Source organism: Nesoenas mayeri (assembly GCF_963082525.1).
Source record: "Nesoenas mayeri genome assembly, chromosome: 26".
Taxonomy (NCBI): domain Eukaryota; kingdom Metazoa; phylum Chordata; class Aves; order Columbiformes; family Columbidae; genus Nesoenas; species Nesoenas mayeri.
In genome coordinates this window covers 6,251,386-6,270,706 of record NC_137552.1, presented here as the reverse complement: position 1 = coordinate 6,270,706, position 19,321 = coordinate 6,251,386, and the positions used below count along the sequence as shown (strand labels likewise).

Genomic DNA, 19,321 nt, shown 5'->3' with positions numbered 1-19,321 from the left:
GAGCGCCCCGCAGCTCCGTAGCACTCAGCATTCAAACTGACACACGTCATTCAAAATCATCAATACAAGAGGTTTCATCGCCTCTCTTGTGAGGGCTGAAGTCTCGCCACGAACAGCAGCATTTGATACAGCACTTCTTCCTATGGACTTGTACAACCTGTCCCTTAAGACCACACCTTATCCTGCAGTAACCTGTCAGTTCACCCTTCCCCTGCGCCTTCGAGCACCAACGCAGCCGAGACGCAGCCCGAGCAGGACAGCCCGGGGACAAACCCCCCCGCCACTCGAGTTCCGAGGGCGCGCACGGAGGCAGAGACGGACAGACGCGGTTACCAGACCTGCTCTGGGAAGAGGGGTCAGGGCAGGTACGGTGGGGAGGCTGAAAGGATGGAAATAATGAGCCCCACGGCAGCGATAATCCTTTTAGCTTAACAGAAGGTATCCCCTGGTGCTCCCTCTCCTTGGATATTTAAAGACTGAAAACAGGAGCAACGCTGCATGTAATGACTGCCTTTGCTAATCGGACTACTTGGAAGCGAAAGGGAAAAATCAGTGGATTGACTCCTGAGGAGCAAGAAGGGCTCAATAGACTTGCAAAGAAAATCCACTCAAGCCTAAAGGCACAAACACTTCTCCTTCACAGTCCAGCGTAAACTGCGTACGCTTTCCACAGACACTTAAAACACAGCCTACAAATGGCAGATTTCAGTGTGAAACAAAACTCCAGCTTGCAGACGGAGAAGATCCATCCTGCTGCAAGCAGAGATTCATTCAGTCTCTCACGGCACCGTGTGCTCCTTAAAACCCACAGAGGGGTGACCTCCCCCAGACACCACAACACCCTCGAGTGTCTCGTGTTCACGTCAGATGGGACCGTTGCACCAAGTTCACCAGAGCGCTGCGGATCGGCAGCGAGCTGTTCCAGGGCTGGACAAACGGGTCTTCTTTGGAGAGAAACTGACTCCGCGTTTAAGACGTCAAATTATGACAACCACGCTTTGCACTCTCGCTCATTAAACCAGGCAGAGCTGATTTAGTTCAGGTTTCTCACAGGTCAACTTCTGGCCATCTTGCTGTTCAAGACAACGACAGACCCACAGCACTGGACACCCCCACACACACACTAACGACCTAATAACCTTTTAAACCAGAGCTCACCGAGTCTTTCATTTTAAGCTCTATGTGTTCAGACTCAACTGTCCCAAGATCCTCTCATGCTGCAGTCAGGCCTTACTGGATGGAGACCCAAGCGACCAACCTCTGGCACAGGCATCACGTTCCCCAGGGCACAGGAGCGTGGTCTCAAGAAACAACCCCGTCTGAATCTCAACTGGAAAAATCTGAACACAAGCCATTTCAGGGCACTGCACGGCACGAGGCTCCTGTGCTAACGCGGGAGGGCGGCACAGGGAAGCGGCACAGCCGCGCTCCTCCTTCCAAACACCGCTGTCCTATCTAAAGCAAGAATATGTGATACTTTCATCAGGTGTGAATTATCTGCCTAGAGAACCTTCATGCACTTCAGGTGAGTCAGCCAGCACCTTGTTTTTCTCCTTAGTTGCACATCTTGGGGTAAAAACCAAGCATTTTGCGCGTAACTGGGTTAAGCTGTTTCTCTTTTCTAGAGAGGATGAGATTTTAATTTTCCTTCTCTCAAGAGCAGCCTGTAAATGCCAAACTGAGACCTGTTTAGATTGACCACCTTGAAAAAAAAAATGCAGAAAAATTGAACTGCACAAGGAAAACCATTAGAGACTCCACATCTGAGGCACTGGCAGCAAAGGCAAACCCCTTCATCACAGGCAGGAGGGCAGCCAGTGCTCAGCAGGACAAACCGGCGATTCTCAGCTGTGAATTCTGTTCACCCGCACAGGCACGCGTCAGACACGCGCCCAGGTCCGCGCGGAGAGCGCGGGCAGCGCAGGAACACGCCGCGCACGCACTGCCGAAGCGACAGCCGAGCTCAGCGCGCTGCGCGCTCCCGCGAGCCCGCTCCCAGGCCAGCCCAGCCCCTCGCTGCACGTGAAGCTGCACCTCGCGTGCTGGCACCGCCAGCAAATGGAAGGAGAAACCCCCTTCAAAACGATGGCAGCCACCCTCTGCGAGCAGACAACAGGGCTGCATTTCTAGGTGTTAGAGCACACAAACAACAAAAAAATCTTCCCTAACCGAATGCTCCCCTGTGCTAACACGGCAGAGGAGGATGCGGGCAGAAACCTCCATCCCTCACCTGCAGCTGTTTTTACTCCTTAAGGGTTTGTTTGCTCCAAGGCATGAGGGCGCACCTGGAAAACTTCCCTTTACACATCTGTGAAGTTCGACCTAAAGAAATCTGCTGCAATGAAAGAAAGGCAAACCCAGCAAGGGGGCAAGCCCCGCGCCCCGCCTGCTGTGATTTTAGGACAAAAAGAACAGGCAGCGCGGGCAGCGGAGAACGAGAGGGACAAGAGGGCAACCCAGCAGGAGACGGGGACGCCGCGAGGTGCGAGGCACGTCCGGGGCCGCTGGGACCGCCAGTCACACCCAGCAGCACCAGCCCAGCCCCAAACCCACGGGGCTCAGCACCAGCGGCCCCGGCCCAGCGGGAAACACCCGTGGAACACGAACCCGCCTCGAGCGACCGCGCTGTTAACGTGAAACACCGAACCCTTGGGCGGGCGGCTGGGGATGCAACAAAGCAACTCCGGGGCACCGTGACCTCGATAGCAATTCCCACCCCCCGAAATTCTGGGCTTGGCGTGGACAGTTCTGTTTTCAGAAACGCCTTTTTCTCGTGGCTCTCTACTACTGATAAATTCACCGGCGTTCATCACGCCGCCGCCCCCTCCCCGCGGCGGCTGCAGAACATGGCACCGCGCCGGCAAGGCGCTGCCCACCCTCCTGCCGCAGCCCCGCCGGCGCAGCCCCGGCCCCGCCTGCCGCGGGAAACGGGGCAGAAAGACGGCGAGAAACGGGGAAGAATGGAGAGAGGAGAGGAAAAAGAAAAAACACCAAATAAAAGAGCGGCGCCCCCCCCGCCGCTCCTGCAGCCGTGCAGCGCTGCCGCAGGGGCCGCCCCTCGCGCCGCTGCAGCGCTCCCGGGCGAACCGGCACCGGGGTGACAGGACTCTCCGCGGCGATTTTGGGGCCGAAATGGCTGCGTTTGGGTTTGGTTGTAGTGGGGGTTTTTTCTCCCCCCGTTTCACGCTTTCGGCGGGGAACAGCGGAACGCAGCGGCGGCAGCCCGGGGAGCGGGACCCGCAGCCCGGGGAGCGGGACCCGCGGCCCGGCCGTGCAGCCCCCCCCCCCCCCCCCCCCCGCTGAGCCCCTACCTGCCGTGCAGCGGGTCCGCACCGGAGCCGGGCGGCGACTGACAGCGGCGCGGGCGGGGCGGCCCGGGGGCGGGGCGTGGGGCGCGCGCGAGCTCCGGAACCTTCGCCGAGCCGGGGGGGCGCGCGGCGGCAGCGCGCATGCGCCACACAGCCCGGACCCCCCCCCCAAGCCGTCTCCCCGGCCGGGGCTGGCGCATGCGCTGTGCGCAGCGCGGCGGGAGGGCGGGGCCGCCGCGGCCTTTTGTCTGCGGGAAGCGGGCGGGCGCGACCCCGCCCGGCAGGGGGCGCTCGCGGGTGGCCCCGGGACCGCCGGTTCGAGCCCGGCGGAGGGGCCGCGGTGGGCCCGGTGTCCTGCGCCTTCGCCTTCGCCCTGCCGGTGACAGCCCAGGTGATGGGAAACCCCGCCTCCCCCAGCTCTGCCTCCCTTTGTGTGCACAGGCTGCGTCTGGCCAGGCGTCCCGCGCGGAGCCCTGTCGCAGGGGCTGCATTCGCCGCCCGGGCTCCGCTGTCCCGGCAGCCGCTGTCCCCAGCACGGACAGTGGAGATCACAGAACCGCAGAATGTTACGGATTGGAAGGGACCTCAAAAGATCACCTAGTCCAGTCCCCCCAAAGAAAATACTAACAGCTCCCTAGCTGCTGACAGCATCCCCTTCCTCAGCACCCTGACGAGCAGCAGCGTGCAGCCACCCAGGCTGAACGTCACCGGCACACAAACTAAGGGCAGGCAGCCCTGCCCGGGCTCCGCAGCCATCACGCACACACCTGCACGTACCTGTGCAATGCACACGCCCCAGGATCCCACAGCACACACGGAGGAATAGCGATGGGCAGCTCTAATTAGCACCTGATTCGGCAGACACCTGTGGGAAGGAGTCAACAGGTGACACGTTAATCACCCCACAGGGATGTAAAGGAGCATTTGGAGTTCCCTCAGCACCCAGGCGGAACCCACAACTCGCGGCGATACTGAGACGCGACCGGCGCTGCCGGAGCAGCCCCGCGGCACGTGCTCCGAGTCCCAGCGCGATCAGCCGATCTCACACGGGCCAAGAGGAACTGCAGAAAGCACTGCAGGCAGGTTTCTGACCTGCACCAGCCGCAGGCTGACGGCTGATGTAAACGTTAATTACACAGAGCCCTTCTGGCCACTTCTTCATAGGGTGGGTTTGTTTATAGGAAAAGGATCTGTGAAACTATCCTACCATTCTAACTCAGCCCGGGCTCTTTCTTCCCTTCCATTATTTTCAGCCCATACTGCTGTCAGGTGGAAACAAGACACTATTTCTAACAGCAAATTATAAGGAAGACCTTTAGCAAGGAAAGCATTAAGCCTTTCTCTTCCATACCCATTTCCTCATCCATAACACAATGCCCATTTTCCTCACAGGTGAGTTTTGCAACTTATTTCACAATCATATCAAGATTTTCCCTGGCAGGTGCTCCTGAAGGCAGGACACAATTTCTCAGGTCTCACCTGCAGCGGGAATTGACCTGCACAGCTTCAACTGTTATGAATTCTGGGTTATAGTGGTTTTAAGTCTGATGCCCCCGGGGGCCTTGTCTGTCCACAAGCTGCTTCATTTCAGTCACTTAATTCAGATTAAGGGTGGCTTTAGCAAAACGATAATGATCCTGACTGAGCTAAATACTCATATTCTGCACTGGCTTAATTCCATTACAGTAGTACTGAGATCCCTTTTGCAAGCTGGCCTTAAAAGTTCACCTAAAACAAGGAAATGAGCTAATCGCCTCCAAAGCGGTTTGCAGCAAGGAGGCAGGGTCGATTTGTCTGCACGGATTCCAGATGCTATTGCATGCTGATAGACCACAGGATGAGCCCCATCCAAGGAAGCCCCAGGCAGACACAGCCCCAGACTTGCTTCCCGCAGCCCTGCTGCGGACACGGCACAGCACCAGGTCAGCAGCTGGGTTCCGCGAGCTCGCCGTGCTCTGAATCCTCTCGGGGAGCCGGCAGCAGGGCGCTGGGTGTTTCACAAGCAGTTTGCCCAGCATGTCATGCGGGACAGCAGGCGCCACCCCGGTCCGAACCGGGCTCCCGCAAACCGCCCTCAGCAGCTCTGACTTGGGGTGTGACTTTGCAGCTCAGGAGGGGATTAGAGCTCAGTTGGCTCCGTTCCTCATGAGCTGAAACCAAATGCACATATTTGCAACTCAGACACAGTTCTCTCCAACTGAAGTCAACTTACATTTCATTTTCACAGGCAGTTGAAGCACGATACACCCCTCTAACCCCCACCGAGCCAGCGGGACTGGGGCAGGGACAGGAACCCAGCCGGTGTGGGGCGGCAGCAAGCGGCCTGTGACTCAGCAGAAAGACAGGCAGGTCCTCCCCTTCAGCAGGTGTGGGCGCGGGAGCACCCAGCGCCCCGCTTTCCCTCTGACCCCGCCGAGGCACCTGACGAACCGAGGCTGAGGCGCTTGCAGCAGCTCACGCGCTTCCCCCTTGCCCCCACCCCACCTGGAAAAACGTGGTTCCTTCTCCTTGTCGCTGAGCAGTGGGGAAGGCACACGGGCACCTGCGAATAGGAGACAACACTCAATGGCCCTAAGGGTGTATGTACTTTTTTAATGAATCGTTATTCCATTTCTAAATTACCTGCTACAAGAGGCTTTCCAGATCAGCTAAAGCCTGCATGGCTAAGAGGCAGCGCTGACTCAATGAGGAATTACAGGATGCATTCACAGAAGTGACCTTGTGGGAATTAGTAGGGTGTAGCAGCACAGTCCTCGGCCCTTGAGCTGCAGTCGGGGCGGGCCGAGCCCTGCTCCGAAGGCACAGGGCCGCGTCCTGCGGTACCGCCGGTAACGGGCTGTGCGGCGGAGGCGCCGCCGGGACCCGCGGCGCGCGGGCGGGCAGGCGGGCAGGGCGCGCCCGCGGGAGCGCCGCGGAGGTCCGGCCGCCGCTCTGGTGCGCGGCTCAGGGGGCTGCGGGAGCCACCTGCCGCCCCCAGCTCACACTGCAGCAGCGCGGGCACCCCAGCGCGCTTGAACCGTCCCCGCCAAGTAAAACGCCCGCAGAAATAACGCCAGCTCAGAGCGCTCAGCCCTGGGCGCGGCAAACCGCGGGACTCTCCGCGGGGAAGCACAGGCGCCTCCCGCACAGCACCAGCGAGCGCGCCTGAGCGGGCGGCCCCGGCAGCGGCCGGATCGGGCCCCGCGCGCGGAACCGCACCAGCAGGGGGCGCAGGGGCGCGCGGGCCGCAAGGCGCGTGCGCGGGCTGCCGGCACGGGGCGGAAGTGGCGCGCGGAGAGGCGCGCGGCGCCCATGGGGCTCCTTAAAGGCGCCGCCGCCCGTTCCCGTCCCGGTGCCGGCGGAAGGAAGCGCCGCGCGTGGCTGGGATGAGCAGGTGGGCGGGGCCGCTGGGGGCAGCCCGGGGGCCGCGGGCCCCGAGGGGAGCGCAGAGCCCGGCCGGGGTGCGGGGCCGTCCGGCAGGGGAGCCCCTGGGTGCGGGGCCGGCGCCTCCGGGGACGGCGGGGAGAGAGCGGCAGCTGTGCCGCCTCGGGCTGCGGCCCTGCCCGCGGGGTCCCACCTGGGCCGCCCGTGCGCGGGAGGGGGCGCTGAGCGCCGGTGCCCCTGCAGCCTCCCGCCCTCATCGCCCCAGCGTGCGCGGGGCTGCCCGGCTCTTGGCGCCGGGGGTCGCCGCGGGTGCCCAGCCCCCGGGTGCTCGGCGCCGAGCAGCGGGCGCTGCGCTGTGGGCGGGGGGTTGTTTGTTCCCGATGGAGAAGGGAGCGGCGCCGGGGAGCCCTTGCCGCGCCCGCCGCCCCTCGCACAGCGGGCCGTGTTGCGGCACGTACGAGTAAATGGCGCGGTCTGAGCCGTCCGGGAGTTGCAGCGCTGCGAGCGAGAGGTTTTTCCTCCCGTTGCGTACGGGCGTGTGACGGGCGGGGCGGGGGCAGGACCCGGGCTGGGGGGCGCCCTGCCCACGGTTTCGCAACCGCCGCGTGTCCCGCAGGAGCGGTGCCACGGCCCCGTGCCCGGCGCGACGGGGCCCGCGTGGGACCTGCCCGCCGGCTTTCCGGGGGCGCTGGGGTCCGCGGTCCGGGACGGAGCTGTTCGGGCTCGCAGCCCTGGGCGCTCGACCAGTCCGAAGCCGGTAATTAAGAGATTTATGGCTGCCCTGACCTTGCAAAATTGCTGAGTCAGATGGCGAAGGGTGTTACGCCTTTTTTTTCTGCATTCCCTGGCTTTAAAACAAAACGTGTGTTCCCGAAGCCCGGAAGGCCTCCTGCCGTGGCCCCGTCCCGGTGTGAGGACTGTCCCCGGGCAGCGGCGGGGGCAGCTGGTCCCGAGCTGCGCTGGGCTCCGCTGCTGGGGCCGCGGGGCTGTCACGGCACGTCTGCGCTTTGGACTTTACTCCTTCCCGTCCCTTAATTTTCCAAGCGCAGGGAGGAGACAATTCTCCCTCCCTGGGGGAGCCGGGGGGGCTTGCACTGTCCCCGCCTCTCTGGTGAGGCTGGGGGTGTTATCGGGGCTGGGCTGGCCCCAGGGGCAGTCCCTGTCCCCCCAGAGCACCGCGATTACGGAGGGGCCGTGCCTGCCCTGTTCCGAACCGATAGCGCGGCTGGAGCTGGGACGTGTGTCCTCGCACTGGCGGGGCAGAGGGGCCGGGGGGCGCCCCGGGGCCCGTCGCTCATCCCTGGGCAGGGACCCCCTGAGCACCTCTGTGCTCACGCGTCTCCCCACCGTGTCTTGTAGGGGGCCAGCACCATGGCTGAGAAGATGTCACCGAGTCCCGGTGAGGCCATCACGCCGCTGCAGCAGATGTTGGCCTCAGGGACGGGGGCCATCCTCACCTCCCTCTTTGGTGAGGACCGCGGGGATCGGGTGGGCGCGGGGGGCTGGCACGGCACGAGGTGGCTGAAAGATTGTGTTGTTCCAGTGACACCGTTGGACGTGGTGAAGATCCGGCTACAGGCACAGAGGACCCCGTTCTCTAAAGGTAACGCTGCTCAGGGTTGGGCGGGGGTCTCTGCCCGCCGCCCCGGTCAGCCAGCGCGCAGCACAGCGGATGTCTCGGTTGGCAGAGCTGGTGAAGGGGATTTCTCGGCTCCTGAGTGCGGGGCCGTCACGAGGCGGCAGGTTACCATGGGCCTCTCACCCTGACCGGCTTGGGGGCCCCGCCAGGGGAGCCCGGCTGGTTCTTGGCTCCATCCTTCCCGCTGCGCAGCCCTGTCCCGATGCAGCCCAGCCCAGCTCAGCTCTGACTGCTCACTCCTACCCTTGCTGCCTTGTGTCCATCTCCACACTGCTTCCCCTGGCTCCCACGGGGCAGGAGGGACCCTGTGGGATCTGTCCCCCCAGCTTCCCCGTCCCTGTGGGGACAGTGGGTTGGGACTGGGTCCCAAGAGACCATTTTGGTGCCAATTGGGGCTGCTCAGGCAGTGGCTGCGTGGGCATCCAGCCCCTTCACCCAAAGAGCTCTCCCACTGCCTGGCTTGGAGCTGCAGGATGCACACGTGCCCCAGCCTGGGGAGGTGGCGCGTCCCCTTCGTGTGTTTCAGTGTTGCCAGCACGGTCTGTGCCCTGGGGTGCTCAGCAGGCCCCATGTGAGTATGCCCAGCGGCTCCAGGCAGCTCCTGCTGCCAGTGGCTTCACTTTCCCAAGCCTTGATCCCAGTTTTCCTCCCTGCTGATGAGGGCTCGGGCTCCTCCGGCTGGGAGGGCATCCCACCCCGATGCAGGGGCTGCGATCGTCCCAGCGCCACGGCTGTTCCTGCAGCCCTGCTGTAGGCTGGCCTTGCCGCGTCCTGGCTGTGTCCTTGGCCAGGCGTTCTGCTGAGGTCTGTTGTGCAACAGACTGGCCGCGTGGAGAGCACGGCGGGGGAACCGTGCTGGCTCCCTGCGATGGCGCTGCACCGTGCCGGGGCAGCGGAGCTGACACCAAACCTCTCCTGCAATGCCCCCCTTCCCATGGTGGGGCCACGTGCCCTCCACCCACTGGGTCTGGCCATGGTTGGACCTTGCTGGGGGGTTATCCCGCTCCTGGCCTTGCTCTCCGACTGGCTCCTGCTGGGCTCAGACATTGAGGGTTTGGCTCTCTCCTGCAAGACGTGATGGTTTGGGGGCTCAGATGGGCTGGGCGGAGGGGAAGGGCCCCTTGTTTGATAGCAACGCTGTTGCCTCCCACCCCAGGGAAGTGTTTCCTCTACTGCAACGGGCTTATGGACCATCTGTACGTCTGCCAGAACGGCAACGGCTGCACCGCCTGGTACAAGGCCCACACCCACTTCACCGGCACGCTGGTAAGGGTTGCGGGCGCAGGTCGGGGGGCCGGGCCTTCCCTGTCCTTGAGAAGGCATTGGAATTTCTGCTGAAGGGGCTTCTTGCCTCTCTAACCTCTCTCCCTGGTGCTCGCTCTCTCCCCAGGATGCCTTTGTGAAAATCACGCGCTATGAGGGTGTCAGGTCTCTGTGGAGCGGCTTGCCCCCCACCCTGTGAGTTTGGACCCTGCCTGGGGGCGGAATCTGGGTACAAACACCTGCCCAGGTGCATGGGCATCCTCCCCAAGCCTCCCGCCAGCCCCTGGGGAGGGCACACGTGTCCCTCACCACGCCACCTCCTTGGCAGGGTCATGGCCGTGCCAGCCACTGTCATTTATTTCACCACCTACGACCAGCTCCGGGATTACCTGCGCGCTCGGACGGGGAGCCGGGGGCACCACATCCCCTTGCTGGCCGGGGCCCTCGCCAGGTGTGAGTACCCCTCCTCTCCGGGTCCCCCCACGCCCACCCCGTGTCCTCACAGCGTGCTGGGTCTCTTCGCTGTCAGCGCCTGTGTTCTGCCCTGGCTTTCCTGGCGCAGTGCGCTGGCTCCAGAACGGCTGCTGGAGTGCACGGGGCTGATGTGCAATGTCCCCTCGGTTGCAGTGGGTGCTGTGACGGTCATCAGCCCTTTGGAGCTCATCCGCACCAAGATGCAGTCCCGACAGCTCAGCTACCGGGAGCTGGGCGCCTGCATCCAGCTGGCAGTGGCACAGGACGGCTGGCTCTCCCTCTGGAGAGGCTGGGGACCCACTGTGCTGCGCGATGTCCCCTTCTCGGGTACGGCTGGGGGGTCAGGGTGAGCGGTGGCGCTGGGACATGCCAGGGACGAGCATGGGGCAAAACAGCCCCGCGTGTTGGGAACTTGGTGCGTCCAGGGTGCCTCGCTGTAGCGCTGGTGTTTCTCACCTCCTCCCAGCTCTCTACTGGTTCAACTATGAGCTGGTGAGGGAATGGCTCTGCAGGCAGGCCCGGCGGGACGAGGCCACGTTCATGATCAGCTTCATGTCCGGCGCCATCTCTGGGACGGTAAGTTTGAGGCCCTGGGGTCTGCGCTGGGCTCGCTCAGCTGCCCCCGCGGGAGCAAGGGACGGGGTGGGGGGCAGAGCCGGCACGGGGTGCGCGGCGAGGTCCCGGCTCACGGCCCAGCCGCTGCCCTGCAGGTGGCTGCGGTGCTGACGCTGCCCTTCGACGTGGTGAAGACCCAGCGGCAGATCGAGCTGGGGGACGGCGAGGTGCACCCAGGTGAGGGACTGGGCTCCGGGGGCAGCTGGGTCCCCCGGGCACCCCCAGACCCTCACCCGCTGCCCTCTCCCCACAGTCGCAGCCTCCAAGCCTTCCTCCACCTGGCTGCTTCTGCGGCGCATCCGCGCCGAGTCCGGCACCCGGGGGCTGTTTGCAGGTAAGACCGTGCCTCCCGTGCTGGGCTGGGGCTCACGGATGCCCCAGTGTCACCAAGGGGCTGACGCGGCTGTCTTTGCAGGCTTCCTGCCCCGCGTCATTAAGGTGGCACCGGCTTGCGCCATCATGATCAGCACCTACGAATTTGGCAAAACCTTCTTCCAGAAGCTGAACGAGGAGCGGCAGCTGCGAGGGCTGTGAGCGGGGCTGGGCAGGGCTCGTGCGCTGGTGCCCTGAGGACGCTGCCAGCCCTGCTCCCAGTGAGGGGTCGGGGGCCGGCGAACCTGCGTGGCCGTGCAAAGCCCAAGTGCCTTCACGCCGCCTGTGCAGGGCCAGCCAGCCCTGCTCTCCATCCCCAGCCGCGCTGGGGACATCTGTGTCTGCTGCTGTGACACTGGGGGGATGTGAAGTCCCCCATGCTCATCACTTGAGGCTGGACAGATGCTGCTGGATTCATGGACACTCGGGCAAGGAGGGGATGCCCCAGGAGCCTCAGCAGAGCTGGAGATGGGAGCTGGGGCTCCGGCAAGGACCAAACCCTCGGAGGCTTCTCGTGTGCCTCCCTGGGGCCCCAGCCTCACTTGCCATGTCTGCCCCCCCTCACCATCACGCACACAGTGTCCCCTTGTGGGCGCTGTGCAGCAAGGGGACGTGTCAGGACCCTCCCCCTGCCTCCAGCCCCCTTGTCCCATTCGGGGCGTCCCTGGGCTCAGACCTTGCTGCTGCTCTGGGGGCTGGCAGGCCCTGGGGCAACAACCCTCTGCCCCGTCCCCTCACTGCAAGGGCATGTCCCAGCGCTGCACCCCGCGTGGGTGCTGCCCCAGCTTGTCCTGGGACCCCGGGGGGAATTACTCTTATTTTCCTAAATAAAATAAATTCCTAGTCTCTTAGGGCAAGGATTTCTTTCCCTGCTCCCGCGTGCTGGGGCTGTGGAAGGCGCGCCCTGCGCGACAGGCCTGTCCCTGCTCTGTGGGCACAATGCTGTCATTCCCCCAGGTCCTTGCTGGGTTCTTACTGGGGGTAAAGAGATGCCAGGACCGCCGTGCTCCCCCAGCAGGAGCCCGCTGTGGATGAGGGGTGGGTGCCCTGCGCTCGGTGCCCTGCTGTTCCCAGGGGTGCGGTCCCTGCTCTGGTGGTCCCGCTGGGCTGCAGGAGGCTCATTGGATTCTCCCAGGGCCCCTGCCTGGGGCGGGACCACATGGCAGGGGACACAAGGGGTCTTTTCCCCCCCTTTCCCTTTCCTGACTGGGGGGAGCTCATGGATGCCAGCTCAGCTTGCTGCGTTTATTGATTCCTTTTGCTTCAACAAAGCAGATGGGGCTGAATTAAAAACCAATATCACCCAAACCAACCTGAAACCCTGGGGAGGATGGGAAGGAGCTGGGAGGGGTCTGTCCCTGTTGTGGGGATGGTGCTGCGAGAAGGACACCTGGTCCCCAAACGGGGGACAGGCCAGCCCCCCTGCAGCACCTGGGGGTCTGGGGAGCTGGGCCCCAGAGGACAGGCACAGCGCAGGTGTGCGCCCCGGGAAGAGCGACGCCCTGGGCTGAGAAGGACGGACACGGGGGCTGTGCCCAGGCTGGCAGCCCTGCAGGGGCTTTGGTCCTGAGCCCCCTCCCTTGCTCCCCAGCAGCAGTTGCCCTTGTGTCCCCCATGGCACAGTCTGTTCCCCCCGCCATCCCCAGCTCGCGGGGGTCCTGATCCCACATCCCCCTTCCCAACAGGTCCATGTCTCCAGCCAGGGACTGGGCCGGGGGTCCAAGGTGCAGCCAGGGTGGGGTGTTGGGGAGGGGGATGCCCATCCCCAGCCCCCCACAGTGGGTTCGGCGAGTCCCTTGGTGGTCCCGGGGTGGCAAGGGGGGTCAAGGTCAGTCCTCTGATGCGGCGCTGGGCCGGGCAGCCAGGCCGCGGGGCGAGGGGGCCGGGGGTCTCAGCTGGGGCTGCGGGTCGGGCTGGCTTCCGCGCTGTCGCTCACCAGGCACTCGTTGGACTTGAGGCTGGCCAGGGACTTGCAGCTCGGCAGGGAGGCCAGGGAGCCGCAGAGCCCCAGCATGGAGGGTGTGGGGTCCTTCCCTGCGGGACAGAGCGGGGAGCCGGCGTTGGGGGGGCTGTGGCTTCGCACCCCAGCCCTGCCGTGGGGGGACGGGGACAGGGACCACTTCTGCAGGAGGGACCTGGGTGTCCTTGCACTGTGGGGGCAGCATTCCCAGCACGGGGACGGGCTACTGGGGGGATCCAGGCACCTAGGTGAAGGTTGGGGGACATCCTAAGGTGCGGGGGGTCTTACCCAAGGGCCCCCAGGGCTCGCCTTCGCGCTTGCCCTCGCCCAGGCGCTGGGAGTCGGAGCTGAGGCTGTTCTCGGCCGAGAGCTGGTCAGTGCTCACGAAGCTGTGTCTGCGGACGGACGGCGCTGAGCCCTCCGCGCCACAGCCCCCAGGGCCGGGACAGCCCCACCAGCCAGGACCGGCCCTTGTCCCCTTCTCTGCCCAGGGCAGACCCCCAGGGCTGGCCGGGGTGCTGGGTGCGGGTCAGGTCTGCCCCACCGTGGGAGATACCTCCTGTACAGTTTGCTGTCCGAGCCGCTCTCGTTGCCGTTGAGGGTCCCCAGCGAGGGCCACTGGTTCACCAGCGGTGTCACCATCTCCTTGGAGAGCTGGGCCAGCTGCGGGTTCTCGCAGGGGATCAGCCCCGTCCTGTGGCATAGGTTGGTGATTCTTTGTGAGTGCCGGGGACCCGCCAGGCAGCACGGCCCATGGGGCGCAGGGGGCATCAGGGACCCGCCACATCCCACGGGGCACAGGGGGCACCTAGGCTCCGGGACCCCCACCCGTCGCAGCCAGCCAGGCCGGCAGCAGCAGTGGGTCCCCACTCACAGCTGCTCCTGCAGCTCCAGGATGACGCCCTCCAGCTCCCTCTTCTCCAGCTGGTTCTGCACCATCACCTCCTCCAGCCGCAGCTTTAGCCGCTTGTTCTCTGCCTCCAGGTCCTTCAGCTGCGACTCCCGCAGCCGCACCAGCTCCTCCAGGTACCCCTGCACAGGGCCGCCGTTAGCAGCTGCTCCCACCAGACCCCGCCATGTCCCCAGGGCCACGCAGGGTGACAAGGAGAGGGCTGAGCTGCTGCAGAAGCCACCAGGCCACAGGAGCAGGGAGGACAACAGGAGGATGCTCAGGGATGGAGCATCCTGGGGAGGGCTTGGTACCTGGACAGCCCCATCCCAGCTCTCAGTACCTTCTGGGCGTAAACTATGCGGAATTTCTGCTCCATCTTGCGCCACTTGTTGTACCAGCTGTCCTCGTCAGTGACCAGGGGCAGGTAGGGGTGCTCGGGGGAGCTGTCCTCGCTCGTGCTGCTCTCCACGCTGCCCCGCTCCTCCTCCTCGCTCAGGTAGTCGTAGCTGGGGGGTGCAGGGGCTCAGCGGGGACAACGCCAGAGGGGGGGGCTGGCACACGTAGGGGGAGCCCAGCTGAGCCCCACCTGGGTGCTAGGGGAGAGATGGTGGGCTCCCCACCCCAGGGCGGGCATCTCGGCTCCTACCTCTGGGTGAACTTCAGGTAGGGTGTGTAGTCAATGACCACGGGCGTTTTTCCGTCCATCACCTCGCCCTTCAGGCAGAAGCTAAGTGGTGGCAGAAGGGGCAGAGGGTCAGGGGAGCCCCAGGGCCCAGTGCGGGGACATCTGGGGCAGGTTGCCTGTGTCCCACCACACCGCCCGTCCTTACCTGAAGTCAATGGCGCTGAGCCCAATGAGCATCCCCGTGAGCACTGTGGACTCCTCCCGCAGCATGATGGCCCCATCGTCATAAAACCGCCTGTGGGGCAAAACGTGGCTGTGCGTGCGTTCGCAGCACCACGGTGCCCACCCCACGCACCTGCGCACGCTTCGCCGTGGCGTCTCACCTGGTGGTCCGTGTGTCCCGCAGGGCCGTGGAGATGTACTCGGACATGCGTTTCTCCATCAGAGCCACGCGGATCCAGGCCCGGCCCTGCAAGGCACCGCCCGTGGGCAGCCCTGAGGATGGTGCCACCATCGGCTTCCCATCAGGTGCCACCTTCACTGTCCCCCGCCACCCTCCCTCTGCCCCTGGGGCTTTGGGCTCCGCAGGCAGCTGGTCCCCACCTGGGAGCTGCCTCTGTCCTTATTATACCCCTGCAGGGACCCACAGCTCCTGTTTCATCCCGGTGACCCTATGGGGTCTTACGGAGTAAGATGGGGCTGCAGGAGGACAGAGCCAAGGGGATGGGGGAGAGAAGGGATGGGAATCAGGATGGGAATGGGGATGAGATGGGATGGGGTTAGGGTTGGGGTTGGGGATGAGAGTGGTATGGAGATAACATTGGGAAGGAGATGGATGGGGATAAAGATCGGAGTGGCATGGGATGGAGTGAGATGGGTTTGGGGATGGTTATAGCAATGGGATGGGATGGAGATGGGTTGGGACGAGGATGGCATGGGGATGAGGATGGGAACAGGGCCAGGAATGAGAATGTGGGTAGGGAGAGAGATAAAGATGTGGAATGGATGGAGACGGTAGGGGTGGGGATAGGGACAGGGACACAGCAGGGGCCGGCACCTTCCTGACCTTGGCCCTGGAGGTGCTGATGTTCTCCATGTTCTCGATGCTGCTGACGCAGTTGTTGGGGACCTTGCTGCAGGCCAGGCGGATGTAGTCCCAAAACCCGCGCTGCCCGTCCGAGCTGAACCAGCTGACGGGCCCTGCGGGGACCAAGGGGCTGCGGCCGAGGGCTGCCGTGCCGACAAACCCACCGACCTGGAAAGCCCGAGGCCAGAGCCTGGACATGCTCCCTGGTGCTGGCTCATGCGTGTATCCCCATCCACCACGCGGCACAGGGATGGGGACGGGGACACGCACAGGCGCCCATCCCCACAGGCCACCATTACCTTTAAAGCGGTGGCTGAGGATCTGCTCAAGGATGGCAGCAAAGTTAACAAACTCCTCAGAGGAGTCATCGATGGGGTCTGCCGTGTATTTCTCCAGCAGCGTCTTCACTGAAAACCTGTCGGGGGGACGCGTGTCATGGGCAGGAGGGGACGGGCGCCCTGTACCCAGCACACATTAGCTTTAGTAACAGAGCAAAGTGCTTTCGCAGATGTTGCATTCCAAGCCCGGCAGCGGGAAGAGAGCGGCGAGCTGAGCCGTGGCTCACTGACCCCCGTGTCCCCAGGTCCCCGGGGACCCCACCAGGGCGGCCGCTGCTCCTCCACTGTGCAAGTGGCCAGGAAGGGTGAACAAAGGCCCCTTCCTCCCCGGCCGTGCGCGGGCGGTGATGGCTTCCCCTTCCGCCCGCCTGCTCGCGCTCGGAGGGAGATGCCGAGGACGTGGCACCCGCTGGGCCGGGCAGGGCAGCCGGCGCGGGCAGGTGCCTGCACAGAGGGGGACCGTCCCGTTTGTGGGTCACGGCCACATGTGGAGAGTGGGACTGAGGGTTCCCGTGGTGGCAGGTGGACGGTGCCTCGTCATGGCAGCAGGGTCTGGAGGTGCCTCATGGCACAGGACCGAGATCTGGAGACATCCTGGTGTCAGGATGAGAGGTCTGGGGGTGCCCTGTGCCATGGCGAGGAGATCCAGGGGTTTCCATGTCATGGTAGAGGGGCCTGGGGGTGCCCCGTGCTGCAACAAAAAGCCCTGGGGTCCCCCAAACCCCAACAGCAGGACCCGTGTGTCCCTGCTGCAGTGACCCCAAGAGTCGGGCCCCCCAGGTCCCCCCCAGCAGCCCCGGGGCCAGGCTCCATTCACAGCCCAGCACAAGCAGCTCTGAACCGCTCAGGGTCTGGGGACAGGCAGGGACCACCAGCCCTTCCACCCTGTCCCCATCACCCCCTCCCTGCCCCCACCCCCCCCTCCTGGTCCAGCCAGACGTCGCCATGACAACCCTCATCCTCCATCCCCACGGCTTTCTTCCCTCCATCCCCACCGCCCAGAGTGGGGCCCTGACGTCACTTCCTCAGCCCCCCGCCCGCAGGGGGGTCCCTGGCCCCAGCCCCCCCGGCCCCCGCTGCCCCCAGCCCCCAGCACCCTCCCCCGCCGCCCCCCCTGCAACCTCCTTCGCCCAACCCCGCTGCCCCGGCACCGGCAGCGCTGGGAGCCTCCATGTTGTCGTTGTGTCCCCAGCGCCCCCAGAGCCCCCCCAGAGCCCCCCCAGGGCCCCCCCAGCCCCGCTGCCCCGGCCCCACTGCCTGCGGCCCCACGGCCTCGCAGTCCTCCCTTCCCGCCTCCCCGTCCTCCTCTTCTTCCCCCCTTCCAAATCCGAATTTTCCCCAAAAAGCAACTGCAGCAACAACAAAAAATCGCCCCCAGGGTGCGGGGCCTCAGGGGGCGCACAGTCCGAATCCCCCAGCCCTCCTCCCCACCCCCACCCTGTCCCCTCCACCCCGTCTCCTCCATCCCCGGCAGCGGTGGTCCCCCCTTTCTCTCGCCCCCGCTCCCTGCCGCACGCCCCCTGTTTTCGGGTGCCCCCCAGCCAGGCCGGCCCCCACCTGCAGACCGTGATGAGGTTTTTCCTCTCCACGGCGATGTTTCTGGAGGAGGCTTTCTTGGAGGAGAGCCCCAGAGCCATGGCAGCCTGCACGCAGCTCGCTTCCATCCAGAGCCGGGCGAGCCGGCAAGGCCACGGCCACGGCCACGGGCGATGCCACTTGTCCCGTGGGCCCCCCGCCCCCCGCGCCGCGCAGGCTTTGCTCCGCCGATGCCCACGCCGCCGGGCCGCGCGCCGCCCCCCCGCAGGAGGGATGCAGGGCCCGGTCCTGTCCCTGCCTCCAGCCCCAGATCTCTGCCCCGGGGAGGGGGGGATGGGGGCGCGGGGGGGATGCAGCAGGGCAGCCGTCCCCGGGGTCCTCCCCGCACGGCCCAGCCCCTCGCCATGACGTGCCACCAGTGGGGACCCCGTGGGCAGAGCCGCGGGGCGGGGGACAAGCTCCAGCCGGACCCTGGGCAGCCCAGCGTAACTGGGGGACCCTCCACCCCTCCCAGGGCTGAGGGTGCCCCCCTCCCTGCCCCGGGTGCCCGATTTTGGGGGATGCAGAGCAACACCCCTCCCCATGGGGTCTGTGGGGTGTGTGGGACCCCCAGAGCATGCAGGGGGGTGGGGTGCAAGCCCCCGGCATCTAGCTGTGCTGGGGAGAGCCCCACAATGCTCCCAGCACCCTGCTTTTGCACGGTACTTCAGTTTCCCCATAGATGTGACAGGTAAATGGGGGAGGGGGTGTGAATTTTGCAGGCAACCACATCCCGCCCATAGCACCCAGATAAATCAGGGTCACCCTGAACAGAGAGGCAGCCCCCACCCCCGGTCACACCCATGGAGGCACGTCCCCCCTCCCTGCGCCCCTCGAGGTGCCACACACCCTCCCCTGCCCCTGCAAAGGGGTCCCAGCCCACAGCACCTGGCTGGGGGTACTGGAGCTCCCTGGGGAGGAGGGAGCCCCAAAATCCCCAGGGCTACTGCAGGGAGGGGAGCCCTTGGCAGCACCCAGATAACGCCGGGGCTGTTATCGGAGCACCCAGCCCACAGCTATCGCACCCCCCGGCCCCACGGCCCCGCAGCAGGTGCCACAGGGTCCCCAACGTGTGGGATGGACCAGCAGCCCATGGCCCCCAGCCTGGATGGTCCCCCAAGATGGGGTTGGCACAGGGGGCAACACCATCCTGACCCCACAGCTGGGGCACGAGTGATGTCCCAGCAGCAGGACGTCCCTGCAGCTGTCCCTGCGCACCGGGTGACTGGTGTGTGCACATGCAAGGCTGACCAACGGCACCTTGTCCCTTTCCCTGCACCCTGGGATTTGGGGCTGGGAGCCAGGAGCCCTATAGGAAAGTTGCAAATGTAAAGACCCTTCCACATGCATGCACATGTGCATATAGGTGTATGCATACATGTGCATGCACATGCATATGTGCAAATATATGCATACACACTGGAGCATGCATGCACACACAAATGTGCACGATGCGTGTGAACGCACACGTACGCACCCCCCTTGCCCTGCACCGGAACAGCTGTGCCGGTCCCACCACCTCTGTGCGGAGCACCCCGGGGATGGTGATCCCAGGAGACGGATGCCCAGACCAGTCCCTTGTCCCTGCGGGCCCCGTCAGCACCTTACACCCCACAGCCCACAGCCCACAGCCCACAGCCCACAGCCCACAGCTCGTCCCGGGAATCGCCTCTGGAACCCCCTAATTTTCTTTTTTATTTTTTGGTTAAGAAAAAAAAAAAAGGAGAAAACCCCAACTGCATTGGAGGGGGGGGGACACAGCCAGAGGGTTCCTGGGGATTCCCCACAGGGAAACCCGGAGCCTCCTAAA

At 64.6% G+C, this 19,321-nt stretch overlaps 3 protein-coding genes across 14 annotated transcripts in view; 1 reads left to right on the top strand and 2 right to left on the bottom strand.

The window, feature by feature from the left end:
- The window catches only part of MAPT (microtubule associated protein tau), a 44,555-nt gene extending 37,002 nt beyond the window's left edge, over positions 1-7,553 (bottom strand). For 8 of the 9 annotated variants that reach the window (XR_013923332.1, XM_080359644.1, XM_080359648.1 and 5 more), the window contains exon 1: positions 3,312-3,438. The gene's annotated coding sequence lies outside the window, so the exon portion shown is untranslated. Of the gene's footprint in view, positions 1-3,311; positions 3,439-4,085; positions 4,174-5,520; positions 5,851-7,457 lie in introns of those variants that run through there. The other variant, XM_080359645.1, reaches the window with a different exon arrangement.
- On the top strand, positions 6,561-11,885 carry SLC25A39 (solute carrier family 25 member 39). Of its 3 annotated transcripts, XM_080359654.1 has the most exons (12): positions 6,604-6,681; positions 7,288-7,428; positions 8,031-8,139; positions 8,215-8,274; positions 9,467-9,576; positions 9,701-9,768; positions 9,902-10,026; positions 10,201-10,374; positions 10,514-10,623; positions 10,758-10,839; positions 10,916-10,996; positions 11,078-11,885. In XM_080359654.1, exons 3-12 carry the CDS (start codon positions 8,043-8,045, stop codon positions 11,194-11,196), a joined length of 1,026 nt encoding a protein of 341 aa, XP_080215780.1. In that variant the 5' UTR covers positions 6,604-6,681; positions 7,288-7,428; positions 8,031-8,042; the 3' UTR covers positions 11,197-11,885. The 3 variants fall into 3 exon arrangements, with proteins under 3 accessions (XP_080215779.1, XP_080215780.1, XP_080215781.1); XM_080359653.1 differs by lacking the exon at positions 7,288-7,428 and having other exon boundaries at positions 6,561-6,681; XM_080359655.1 differs by lacking the exons at positions 6,604-6,681; positions 7,288-7,428 and having other exon boundaries at positions 7,843-8,139; positions 9,951-10,024.
- Positions 11,886-12,265: 380 nt separating this feature from the next.
- Positions 12,266-18,338, bottom strand: RUNDC3A (RUN domain containing 3A). 2 transcript variants are annotated; one of them, XM_080359951.1, is made up of 11 exons: positions 17,494-18,338; positions 15,898-16,013; positions 15,578-15,711; positions 14,895-14,980; positions 14,717-14,806; positions 14,533-14,613; positions 14,227-14,392; positions 13,869-14,026; positions 13,551-13,688; positions 13,283-13,389; positions 12,266-13,068 (listed from the first exon to the last, which is right to left on the bottom strand). In XM_080359951.1, the coding sequence occupies exons 1-11, from the start codon at positions 18,189-18,191 to the stop codon at positions 12,926-12,928; spliced, it is 1,917 nt and encodes a 638-aa protein (XP_080216077.1). In that variant the 5' UTR covers positions 18,192-18,338; the 3' UTR covers positions 12,266-12,925. The 2 variants fall into 2 exon arrangements, with proteins under 2 accessions (XP_080216077.1, XP_080216078.1); XM_080359952.1 differs by lacking the exon at positions 13,283-13,389.
- Positions 18,339-19,321: the final 983 nt, after the last annotated feature.

Bases quoted from the DNA above. Each gene is read 5' to 3' on its own strand.
- SLC25A39 (XM_080359653.1), top strand. From the start codon at position 8,043: ATGGCTGAGAAGATGTCACCGAGTCCCGGTGAGGCCATCACGCCGCTG. The intron at 10,375-10,513 runs GTACGGCTGGGG...ACCTCCTCCCAG, and splicing joins GCGCGATGTCCCCTTCTCGG to CTCTCTACTGGTTCAACTAT. The intron at 10,624-10,757 runs GTAAGTTTGAGG...GCTGCCCTGCAG, and splicing joins CCGGCGCCATCTCTGGGACG to GTGGCTGCGGTGCTGACGCT.
- RUNDC3A (XM_080359951.1), bottom strand. From the start codon at position 18,191: ATGGGGAAACTGAAGTACCGTGCAAAAGCAGGGTGCTGGGAGCATTGT. The intron at 14,027-14,226 runs GTACTGAGAGCT...GGCCCTGTGCAG, and splicing joins GCATAGTTTACGCCCAGAAG to GGGTACCTGGAGGAGCTGGT. The intron at 13,390-13,550 runs GTATCTCCCACG...GTCCGTCCGCAG, and splicing joins GACAGCAAACTGTACAGGAG to ACACAGCTTCGTGAGCACTG.